Genomic DNA, 13,110 nt, shown 5'->3' on the forward strand with positions numbered 1-13,110 from the left:
TGCTCAAAGCAATTGGCCATAAATTTTAGTGCTGATTATTCAGTGCCAGTAATTTACAACTGAATTATTTCTATAAATAAAAATGTATTACTTCTACAAATGGGTGTTATAGCTTTGAAAGTGAAAAAATTATTTGGAGTGTCAAGTGAGACTGCATGTGTTAGGCTTAAAGTTAGACATTTAATTGTTTTGCTTTAAACTGAATTGTAAACTGCTGACACTTTTATAGTTAATTTTTTTTTTTTCAGACAAAGTTTCACTGTCACTCAGGCTGGAGCACAGTGGCGTGATTTCAGCTTACCGCAACCTCCACTTCCCGGGTTTAAGCTATTCTCATGGGTCAGTCTCCTGAGTAGCTGAGATTACAGGCATGTGCCACCGTGCCTGGCTAATTTTTGTATTTTTAATACAGATAGGGTTTCACCATGTTAGCCAGGCTGGTCTTGAACTCCTGACCTCAAGTGATCCACCCACCTTGGCCTCCCAAAGTGCTGGGATTACAGGTGTGAGCTACCGTGCCCTTCGTTTTAGTTAATTATTTATAAAGCTATTGCCATATTTTTTTCTACAACTTTCAACATTATGTTTTGTATATTTAGGCCTTTAATTGACCTAAATATCCTGTCTGGGATTTTGTTCAGTATTGTATTTATAGATTAATTTGGAAAAAAGAGATCTTTACCAACAAATTTTCTTATCCCTACAAATATTTCTTTATTTTAGGTATTCTTCTATATCTTTTAATAACACGTAAAATTTAAATAATGTAATATGGGTTACAAAATGGTTAGGCTGGTTTTTTAAAAACTTGTACATCTTGTGGCGGTGATCATTTGCTAAATCTTGTTAGGTTCAAAAATTATAAAAGTAAATGCTTTTTAGAAAAATATTCAGACCATATAGAAGTCAATAAAGTAGAAATGAAATCTGGGGTCAGGATCTTTGCAGTAGTGTGTGCTGTACACTAGAATGTTCCATGATTATGGAAATGTGTATCTGTGCTATCCAACATGGTAACCACTAGTCACATTTGGCTTTGATCACTTGAAGTGTGGCTAGTGCAACTGATGAATTTCAACATTTTATTTCATGTTAAATAAATTTTAATAGATATTAATTAGCATTTATATTAACCAGTATAGCTTAGGTTTATTGTACAATTTTACATTTCTTTTGATATGTTTATATTTTTTAAAAGATATCTTCAAAAAAAGTTGTATCTATTGTGTATATGATATATTTTTCTATAACATATTCTAGATTATTGGTGGTGTTTGGAAATGCTTAAGTTTGAATATTTTCTCTTATTTGACTACCTTGTGACCTACATTAACAGATAGTCTTTGGTTATTCTGCTTCTCTCTTTCAAAATTCTAAATTCTTAGAATTTGAAATAAACTGCTATTTGAATCTTTATGTCATGTCACATATTGAGTGATTGGTCCTGAGTTGCTCTGGGGCTTCCTCAAAAAACAACCTAAATTATGGACACTAAATGAACACAGACTACTTTCCTTCATTTTGCCTAGATATAAGATGCTGTTCTTTGTGTTCTTTGCTGTTCAAACCTAACTTTGAATATTGAAGGAAATGGTACTTCTAAGGATACGTAAACATGGATTCTTTTTTAACAGTTCATTTCACAGCTCAACACACACTTTTTGGAGCACGTGTCTTATGGTTACTGTTTTGCCAAATACTGAGAATACAATGTTAAATAACTGTTTTGCCTTTAAACAGCTTGTAATCTAATTGAGGAGACAGATGTGGAAAGAAAATCACTTCTTCACGGTGGCATTAAGAATAGAGGTTAAGAGTGTGCTCTGGAGCTGTGTGACCATGGTTATCTATGGAAGCTCAGTTTCTTTGTGAGTAAAATAAGGATATTAGGGTTCTTGTGAGGATTGAATGAGATTATTTGTATGTTTGGCTTATGTTAACTAATATTATTGGCTACTGAGGAGCTTGAAATCTGTCATGCCTCTGTTATTGGCAATGGAGAGCACTTGTTGATTTAAGCAGGCAGATGACATGGTTGGGATTCACATTTTAGAATTATATGAATTGCTTTGTCTGTTGTGGATCAATAGATTTGAGGAGGCTATAGTGATAAACCTATTGAGAGATGATGACTTGATCACTTTAGTTATGATACAATGGTTGGGAGAGAGAGTACAATGATACTTTTGTGTTATCAAGGTAAGACTTGATTGTTTTAATGAAGAGGGTAAAGGAGTCGGAGATAACATTTGAATTTTTAGTTTTGGTGACTGAATGATGGTGGTATTTACAACTGAGTTAGCGAGTATAGGAGGAGGATGTGGAAGAGAGGGTTGAAAGATTGAATTGAGTTTTGTTCAAGCTTGAGATGACTGTGATACCCAGGTAGGCATATTCAGGAGACAGTTGGTTTTATGTTTCTTGGTGGATAGAAGAGTCATGGCTGGACTCCTTTTGTTTTTGGAGACAGGGTCTTGCTGTGTTGTCCAGTCTGGAGTGCAGTGAGTGGTGCTGTTTAAATGTAGTTTAATTATTGTAGCCTTCCGGGCTTTAGCAATTCTCTTACCTCAGCCTCCTGAGTAGCTGGGACAGCAGGCATGTGCCCTACCATGCCCGGCTAATTTAAAAAATTTTATTTTTTAGAGATGGGTCTCACTATGTTGCCCAGGCTGGTCCTGGACTCCTCTCACCTCGTTCTCTCAAAGTACTGGGATTACATGTGTGAGCTACAGTGCCTTGCCTGGACTCTTTAATTGTATTTAATTTTACATAGTTTGATGCAGTATTATTCAATAAATGGTATCTATTACCAGCACTATTTTTATTATTATGTAGGTAGGTGGTATTTAAAGCAACCAGTAGATAAAATTTCCAAAAAAAAAGTAAAAAGTAAAAGGAGAAGTGGGCTGGAAGCTAGAACATTTAATAGATGGATAAAGAATAAATATAGAATGAGACTAAGAAAAAGCAGAACTAAGACAAGGTCTGATGAAGTATGATGAGTTTATATAAGAATAGTCAATAATACCTGCTGCAACAGAGATATCTAGTAAAGTAATGCCTAAAAGGGTCCCCTGTATTTGAATGGGATGTCAGTGGTGCCCTCTGCCAGGCAAATCACAGTGCAAATATGGAGAGAGAAGCCAGAAATAAAATGTATTAGCAAATAAATGGGAGGTTGATATAACATGGGCCTGTTTTGTTGATGTGACCCAAGAGCTAAGCAGTGATAGTAGTATCTTCCAAGTACCAAATTAAAAAATGTCCTTTAATAAAAAGATGTGGTTAGTCATTTTGAATAATTATCAATAAATTTTTTAAAATAAAAAGCATAGGAAAAATTAAGAATACAAAGAGTATAGTTCTATTTTATGTATTTAGGTTTAAATCTAGTTTAATTCTTTCAGCTTTCTCTAATTGAGTTTTAATCTTCATTTACTTTGCTAATGAGATTTAAAAATATTATTTTCTTAAACCTTATAACTTTTTGCTTTTTTATTCTAACCCTGTGATTTAATCTATTTCTTTATAAGCTTCTTAAATTTCAGTCCAGCTTTAGTCTTAGTGTTGTAGCGATTAATGGTTTTGCCCCTCCCCCATTTTCTTCCTTTCTAATATATTTTTATCAACTTTTTTTTTTTATTGGAAGAGCCAATTAAATATGTTGCTTAAAATCTTGCCATATCCACACTGTCTACCTGATTGGTTTTGCCAATTCTGTAAAACTTTACTTGATACTGTTGGGATTCTTTGGACTGTGTGGCAATATTTGTAGATTTATAGAAATTTTGGTGATTTAATTCTTGGAAGGCAATTTTAGTTCCAAGTATTTATAGAATATTTTATTGTCATCTGTTAAACTGTGTAATATTAGGCGTGGGCACCTCTCTTATGACTGTCCTATTTTGGAACTTCACAGTCTGTACCTGCGCCTTTCAAGGCACTAAGTTCTGTGCCATGCTAGTCTTCGGAGGAGGAGCACATTTGAATAAAAAGTGTTTGTTTCAGTCTCAATAAAAGGCTTTTATAAAAGTTATGAACATTTAAAAGTGCCCTTTCCTGCATTTTTGAGCTAATTGAATTCTTCATTTTACAGGGGTGCAAGATTCCAAGAAGAGGAGGCAGGGATGAGTATTTATTATAATTGTTAAATAATGCACTGGACACTTTTCATGTAATGTTATTTGATCTGGATAGCAACCCTGTGACATAGGCAGTTTTATCCTCATTAGAGAAATTAAGTGGCTTGTCCATTTCAGAAAACAAGTTAATGGTAGAATCAGGATGATACTGCAGGTTTTTTGATTTGTATCTAGTTATTTTTTCACTCAGTGGTTCTCTTTTTAGGGGCTAGAGGCAGAATAAAGAGGCCCCTCCCCTGTGCTCCCTCTTGCTTCTCCGTCTTCCGTTCTTTGGAGTGTATGTCAGTTTTCTCCGGTAGTTTAGGGCAGAAAAAATGTTGAGGACTATCACTGTACCATTTTGCTGTCTCTGATTTTTAGGAACTGTGTTCATGCTAAGAATTGATTATAAAAGAATACCTATCTATGCCATTAGGAAACAAAACTCATCCAAAATATAGGCTGTGCTTTGCATCATTCTATGAAAGACATGGTGGGAAGTTGAGTTATAGCTTTCTACTAAGTTGAAAGTAGGCTCTGTTGCCTAGGCTGGAGTGCAGTGGCACAATCTCAGCTCACTGCAACCTCTGTCTCCCAGGTTCAAGTGATTCTCCTGCCTCAGCCTCCCCAGTAGCTGGGACCACAGGTGCCTGCCACCGCACCTGGCTAATTTTTGTATTTTTAGTAGAGATGGGGTTTCGCCATGTTGGCCAGGCTGGTCTTGAACTCCTGACCTCAAGTGATCCGCCTGCCTTGGCCTCCCAAAGTGGGGATTATAGGCATGAGCCACTGTGCCCAACTAATGATTTTTAATAACTTTATATAATACCGATGAATCACTCTTTTTAGTGGACTCTAAATACCATCATGATTTGATACCCCTTTTATTCATTTATAAAAATACATAAACAGCTTCCTTTTTTGACGTTTAAAAATTTTATAGTCCTTTCTGTCTTGACTTTGCATTTCTGTTACACTTTTCATACCAGATTCTATTTTTTTTTTTTTTTTTTTTGAGATGGAGTCTCGCTCGCTCTGTCGCCCAGGCTAGAGTGCAGTGGCCAGATCTCAGCCTCAGCCTCCCGAGTAGCTGGGACTACAGGCGCCCGCCACCTCGCCCGGCTAGTTTTTTGTATTTTTTTTAGTAGAGACGGGGTTTCACCGTGTCAGCCAGGATGGTCTCGATCTCCTGACCTCGTGATCCGCCCGTCTCGGCCTCCCAAAGTACTGGGATTACAGGCTTGAGCCACCGCGCCCGGCCCAGATTCTATTCTTATAGGATGTATTTTATGCATAAGTTATATTTTGCATGTAACATGCATACATTATGAAGGTAGTATATTTTTATGCATTAGTCTTTCATGCATATTGATTACCCTATTATATATGTCTTTGCAGCCAGCCAAAATATGTGAATTTTAAAATATCTCTTAGTCATTAAATTGTAATTAGCACAGAGTAAAATAACAAATGTATTAAAATGTTGCTAAAGTATTTTTTATTTATTAAAAAAATTTTTTTTTCTCCTTCTCTGCCTTCAAAATGTTGTTTCTCTTCCTTCAAAATGTTGCTAAATTATTAAACAGACGAAAATAGGCTGGGTGCAGTGGCTCACACCTGTAATCTCACTACTTTGGGAGGATGAGGTGGGATGATCACTTGAGGTGAGGAGTTCGTGACCAGCCTGGCCAACATGGTGAAACTTCATTTCTACTTAAAGTACAAAAATTAGCCGGGCGTGGTGGTGTGTGCCTGTAGTCCCAGCTACTTTGGGGGCTGAGGCACGAGAATTGCTTGAACCCAGCAGGCAGAGGTTGCGGTGAGCTGAGATCGCACCACTGTACTTCAGCCTAACTCTATCTCAAAAAAAAAAATAAATAAATAAATAAATAAAAAAAGTTTTGCAGACAAAATATGAATCATTCCTTGTTTAACACTTAGAAGGGTTTTATACTCAGGCAATACAATAGTGTATAGTTTCATTCAGAATAGGTGAGGAGTATGTCATCCTTTTTATATTAATAAAAAGTGAATTTTAGGCCATTTTCTGTTACTTGGAATACCTGAAACTGGGTATTTTATAAGAAAAGGAATTTATTTCTTACAGTTATGGAGGTTGAAAAGTCCAAGGTCAAAGGGCTGCACTTGGTGAGAACCTTCTTTTTTTTTTTTTTGAGGCGGAGTCTCGCTCTGTCGCCCGGACTGGAGTGCAGTGGCCTGATCTCAGCTCACTGCAAGCTCCGCCTCCTGGGTTTCGGCCATTCTCCTGCCTCAGCCTCCCGAGTAGCTGGGACTACAGGCGCCCGCCACCTCGCCCGGCTAGTTTTTGTATTTTTAGTAGAGACGGGGTTTCACCGTGATAGCCAGGATGGTCTCGATCTCCTGATCTCGTGATCCGCCCGTCTCGGCCTCCCAAAGTACTGGGATTACAGGCTTGAGCCACCGCGCCCGGCCGCAGTGAGAACCTTCTTGCTGATAGGGACTCTACAGATTCCTGACGTGGTGCAGGGTATCACATGGCAAGGGCCCTGAACCTGCTAATATGGTAGCTCAGGTCTCCTCTCTTCTTTTAAAGCCACCAGCTCCCCTACCATGATAACCCATTAATCCATGAATTGATTAATCCATTTATGAAGGTAGAGCTCTCATGATCCAATTACTTCTTAAAGGCCCCACCTCTCAATATTGCCCCATTGGAGATTAAATTTCAACATGAGATTTGAGGGGGGTCAAATATTCAAACCATAGCAATGGGTTTAAAGGCACTTGTGAAAGAGGAGACTGGAGAGGAAAATCAACATGACCTTTCAAATGGACTTATGATCCATTTTCAGGCAGATTAATTTTAAATTTTATGAAAAGGTTGAGTATGAATGGGAATCGAAGACCTGGGAATTGTCCATTGTTGTTTATCTGTTTCTGTGTACCCTTCAGAAAGTCTGTTTACCTTCATCAGTACAAATATATGGTACTGTGAAAGATCCCTGATCTAATATTTATAGCAACCTGTATTTTATGACCAGAGAAACTGAGACTTAAAGACATAGAGTACTTGCCTATGATCACTTAGCTAGTAAATGGTCAATCAAAAACTCCAAAACTTGAGGCCAGGTATGGTGGCTCATGCCAGTAATCCCAGCACTTTGGGAGGCTGAGGTGGTTGGATCACTTGTGGTCAGGAGTTCCAGAGCAGCCTGGCCAACATGGTGAAACCCCTTCTCTACTAAAAATACAAAAATTAGCTGGGCATGGTGGTACATGCCTGTAATCCCAGCTTCTGGGGAGGCTGAGACAGGAAAACCGCTTGAACAGGTTGCACTGAGTCAAGATCGTGCCACTGCACTCCAGCCTTGGTGAGAGAGTGAGACTATCTTAAAAAAAAAACAAACAAAAAACAAAACTCCAAAGCTTTTCTTTCCCTCCTGTGTCATGCTGCTTAGTACATAGCCTGGTTCACAGTATATGATTACTATATAGTTAATGAATGATTTACATATTGTTTGTGAAGTCTAAAATACTTAATGTTGTAGTTGTTCCATCAGTTTTGAACTACTGAATAAGTGTGACATTACAGATGATTCACTACAGAAGAATATTGAAGATCTTCAAAGCATGGTTAAGGTGATCTCTTTTCAGTTCCTGGAGTGGTGTTCCTGGAAATGACTAATAGAACAGCAAAAAACCGTCTACTTGGGCATTCTTGGTGTTTTATCAATTAAGTCAGAGACCTATAACAGTGTTGGAGTCCTTGTTTTGAAGAGGTCAACTAACTTATGTTGATACTGTGTTTGTATGAAGAGTGTAATTTTCGTTTCTGTTATATAGGTATTCTCTGAAACCAAATGACCAAATCTTGGCTGAAGACAAACACAAGGAACTGTAAGTGCATTAAACCATTGGGTGTAAATAGTTTACTCTGTCTATGAAGTTGATGTATGTATATGTAAATAATCTGATTTTCAGAATTATATAATGACAAAGTGTAATTAACACTATGACCTTAATCCTAACAGAATTATGATAACCTACACTATATAATTTATACTATATAAAGTTTACACAGGACATAATTTCTCCTGTATTCACATTAAAAGATGTAGTGTTGTATTCTATCATCTAGACTAAAGTCTTATTGGGAAATATGTCATTTCATTTTCTCTTCCCAGATAAAATATTAAATTGTTTCTATTTTCTTTCTGACTGCTCTACCAGAAAAAAGTAAAAAATAAAAATAAATTGTCACTGTTAATTTTTGGGTCTTATTCCAGTGGATCACCCACCTTCATGATAATGATGGAGAAATATAATTTTGTTTCTGTCACTGGTTTATGAAAATGTAAATGTCAGTTGTTTGGTACAATGTAAAACACTTTATTTATTTTTTTTTGAGACAGAGTCTTGTTCTGCTGCCCAGGCTGGAGGCACAATCTTGGCTCATTGCAACTTCTTATTCCTGGGTTCAAGCAATTATCCTGCCTCAGCCTCCCAAGTAGCTGGGATTACAGGTGCCCGTCACCACACCTGGCTAATTTTTGTATTTTAAGTAGAGATGATGGGGTTTTCCCATGTTGGCTAGGCTGGTCTCCAACTCCTGACCGCAGGTGATCTGCCTGCCTTGGCCTCCCAAAGTGCTGGGATTACAGGTGTGAGCCACTATGCCCGGCTGAAGACATTTTGTTTTCACATCTAACTCAGGTCTCTCTTGGTTTAGTTTAATGTAACCTTCACTTGTACTTATATATAGGGATGGTAATTTTTTTTGTGGAGGACTTCAAGACTATTATTTTCTTCTTGAGATTAAGTAATAATTTTTTTCCAAATAGTTTTTTTTTTGTTTGTTTTTTTTTTTTGAGACGGAATCTCGCTCTGTCGCCCAGGCTGGAGTGCAGTGGCCGGATCTCAGCTCACTGCAAGCTCCGCCTCTCGGGTTTACGCCATTCTCCTGCCTCAGCCTCCCAAGTAGCTGGGACTACAGGCGCCCGCCACCTCGCCTGGCTAGTTTTTTGTATTTTTTAGTAGAGATGGGGTTTCACCATGTTAGCCAGGATGGTCTCGATCTCCTGACCTCGTGTCCTGCCCGTCTTGGCCTCCCAAAGTGCTGGGATTACAGGCTTGAGCCACCGTGCCCGGCCCCAAATACTTTTAAACTGCTTTTTAAAAACTGTCTTGAACCTTTTGCAAATTATTTTCTTCTCTCCTATTTAAGATAACATATAAATTGTTAATTATAAAATGGCAGGACCAATGTTCAGGGAAAGGATTTCCTTATGCATTCTTACTGTTTACACATTCTATTATTATGCTAACCTTTCATCCATATTTTTATATTTGGTCTATCCTTATTTGAGTATAATCTCCATAGTGGGTTCTCAAATATATTTATTGTCAAGAAATTTTTTGCTGTTTTTTTATTTCCTACTATAGTCAATGAGGGTAGGTGATTATTACTGTAGCATTGGTTGGTTATTATTTGTAGGTCTGGTAACAGAGCTTCTTTTGCTTTGGGAATTAAGTAGTTGGTGAGCCTTAAAAGTTCCTTTAGTCCTTAGACTATGACCAGTATTAAAAATACCAGAAATCTGCTTTTAAAGAATATATGTTATTTAATATGTAACCCATTTTAATGTGTTAATTCATTTGAAAGTTTTTTAACTGTCCAAGATATAATTCATCCCTATGGCTATAACTTGGCCAACTGATACTCTTTTCTTACTTTTTGTTTTTTGAGACGGAGTTTTGCTCTGTCGCCCAGGCTGGAGTGTAGTGGCATGATCTTGGCTCACTGCAACCTCTGCCTCCTGGGTTCAAGCGATTCTCCTGCGTCAGCCTCCTGAGTAGCTGGAATTACAGGCACCCGCCACCATGCCAAGCTAATTTTTGTGTTTTAGTAGAGATGGGTTTTCGCCATGTTGGCTAGGCTGGTCTCGAATTCCTGACCTCAAGCAGTCCACCCACTTCAGCCTCCCAAAGTGCTAGGATTAATACAGGCTTGAGCCACCGTGCCCAGCCGCTACATTTTATTACGAAAAGTTTTAAACATATGTTATGTGTTCACTCATGTATTTACCACCAAGGTTTTATCCTTAACATATTACTGCACTTATCTACTTATTCTTCTGTTCATGCGTTACTTCATCTGTTTTTTGGATGCATTTCAAAGTAAATTGTAGACATCAATATGCTTCTCTCTAAATATTTCAACACATAGAGCATTAACTAGAGTTTTATATTGCAAAGTTCTTTTTTTTGGTTTCACCTGTTCTAAAATTTCTTATAAACTGAGTCATATATATGTCCTATTTTGTATAAGGCTTCTGCCACTGTGGTTTTGAAATTCATCAGTGTTGTCGCATGTATCAGTTAATTCCTTTTTATTTTTGCAGATTAGCATTCTGTTGTTTATTTGTTCTATTATTGCTAAGTATGGCCACTCGTTTGATTTGTCATTAGTTGGTGGTCTTGATATTTTTGGCTGCTGGCTGTCTGCCTTGTACTTTTTGACCTACATACCAAAGAAAACTTGCAGTTGAATACGGCACCATAAAAGCAGAGTATTAATTTTAAAAAATTCAACAGTTATTGAATTATTGAATTTCATGAATTATGAAAGCTGTTTATAAATAATCTCATTTGTGTCTTTGCAACTCAAATAGCCAAAATCTTAGTAGGGTGGTGGTCATGGAAGTCAGAGTCTGCTAAGGAGTCTGTAACAACTCACCTGCTGTATTAAAAACAAAAAAATCCTTTTTGTGTTCAAGACCAATCTTTAAAAAATATAAGAGATATGGATATAAAACAAAATTTTATTATCTAATCAGTAATTCCATGCTTTATTCTCATAAAACATTATTACAGCTTCTTAATTTCAGTCTGTTAAAGCTTGATTCATTATAAAACTTGTAAAAAATGTGTTGGCACCATCACATTGACCTGCTCTTTGAAAATTAACCCTAACTCTCTAAGAGTATCAATCAGAGAATGCACTGATAACTCTAATGATCTTGGTATTAATAAATAAAGAGTGGCTTGGCATGGTGGTTCACACGTGTAATCCCAATGCTTTGAGAGGCTGAGGTGGAAGGATTGCTTGAGGCCAGGAGTACAGGACCAGCCTGAGAAACATAGTGAGACCCCATCTCTACAAAAAAACTTTAAAAAGGCCAGGTGCGGTGGCTTACGCCTGTAATTCCAGCACTTTGGGAGGCCGAGGTGGGTGGATCACCTGAGGTCAGGAGTTCAAGATTAGCCTGGTCAAGATGGTGACATCGCTACTAAAATACCGTCTCTACTAAACCGTCTCTACTAAACGTCTACTAGACTGTCTCTACTAAAAATACAAAAATTAGCCAGGCATGGTGGTGGGTGCCTGTAATCCCAGCTACTCGGGAGGCTGAGACAGGAGAATTGCTTGAATCTGGGAGGCAAAGGTTGCAGTGAGCTGAGATCGCACCACTGCATTCCAGCCTGGGTGACAGAGCGGGACTCTGTCTCAAAAAAAAGAAAAAAAAAAAAATTAGCCTGATGAGGTGGTGTGTGTCTGTAGTCCCAGCTGCTCAGGAAGCTGAGGCAGGAGGATCTCTTGGGTCTAGGAGATCAAGGCTGCAGTGAACCATGATCATTCCACTGAGTTCTGGACTGGACAACAGAGTGAGACCTTGCCTTTAAAAAAATAAAAAAAGAATAACAATAAGAGAGTACAATGATAGTTCTAATTATCTTGATATTAATAAATATTAAGTATGTTTTCATTAAAACATTTTTAGTTCCTTAAATTTTGTGATTCAGATTTCATATACACTTAGTCACTGATGCTTCACAAGTATACTTGTTTCTCTGTCTGAGGAAGATTGGCATGGGAAAACAGGGAAATATTGGTCAGCAGTGACCCTTGTTTTTCTAAGCAAAGTGGTTTTTCTCAAGTTCCTGTTTTTCATTATTCTACATACTGAAGACCTTGGGGGATGATTTTAAGTAGAGAAAGCTGAGCAATTCAAGTTGCGATGTGATTTATCTAAAACTGTAGGATTTATATTTTGTTCTATACATGATCCAGTAATGAACTGGTCTCATCAGCTTTCTAGTTTTTTTCGGTTTTAGTTTTGTAAATGGAATAATTTAAAATAAATTAAGAAAACATCACTATTTTACTAAGTGTTTTTTCACCTACTTTCCATTGTGTTAGGCATTGAAGAAAAGATTGTGTGCAGCTTTTTTATGTCAATTATACCTCAATAAAGTGGTTTAAGAAAAAGGAAAAGATACTGATTTTATTATAAATGGAATCTTACTCTCCAATAGTGGCTTTTCAAAATCTATGGACACATCTGCAGTTATTGAAAATAGAACCATTTTGTTTCCATGAATATCTATTTTATGAATATATAAATTTTGCATTACCTTGGATTTTGAGATCTGATCATAAAGATTTAGGTAAGGAAGGTTAAAAGTTGTCTGGAGTTAGGGGTGAATTCCAAATGCAAATATAAATAAATTCAGAAGTATCCATACTACTTAACACAGAGTAACCTGGTATCTGAAGTTTTTTTTTTGTTTGTTTGCTATAAGGCAAGGGGAAAATCTCTTTAAAAGGGATTCACATTTGTTTACTTGGCTTTTTTTTTTATGACTTTTTTTTATTATTATACTTCATGTTCTAGGGTACATGTGCACAATGTGCAGGTTTGTTACATATGAAAACATGTGCCATGTTGGTATGCTGTACTCATTAACTCGTCATTTACATTAGGTATATCTCCTTATGCTATCCCTCCCCCCTTCCCCTACCCCCAACAGGCCCCGGTGTGCGATATTCCCCTTCCTGTGTCCAAGTGTTCTCATTGTTCAATTCCCACCTATGAATGAGAACATGCGGTGTTTGGTTTTTTGTTCTTGTGATAGTTTGCTGAGAATGATGGTTTCCAGCTGCATCCATGTCCCTACAAAGGACATGAACTCATCCTTTTTTATGACTACATAGTATTCCATGGTG

The 13,110-nt window shown here is 37.3% G+C and overlaps 1 protein-coding gene across 4 annotated transcripts in view; it reads left to right on the forward strand.

Moving 5' to 3' along the window:
• ADK (adenosine kinase) overlaps nt 1-13,110 on the forward strand; it is a 620,365-nt gene that overhangs the window by 56,069 nt on the left and 551,186 nt on the right. For 3 of the 4 annotated variants that reach the window (XM_011928472.1, XM_011928446.1, XM_011928455.1), the window contains exon 3: nt 7,947-8,000. The exons of the other annotated variant lie outside the window; for it this stretch is intronic. In XM_011928472.1, coding sequence (XP_011783862.1) covers nt 7,947-8,000 — 54 coding nt within the window. The remainder of the gene's footprint in view (nt 1-7,946; nt 8,001-13,110) is intronic. 4 annotated transcript variants of the gene reach the window in all.

The sequence above is a fragment of the Colobus angolensis genome, unplaced genomic scaffold (genome assembly GCF_000951035.1).
Source record: "Colobus angolensis palliatus isolate OR3802 unplaced genomic scaffold, Cang.pa_1.0 Scaffold12, whole genome shotgun sequence".
Taxonomy (NCBI): Eukaryota; Metazoa; Chordata; class Mammalia; order Primates; family Cercopithecidae; genus Colobus; species Colobus angolensis.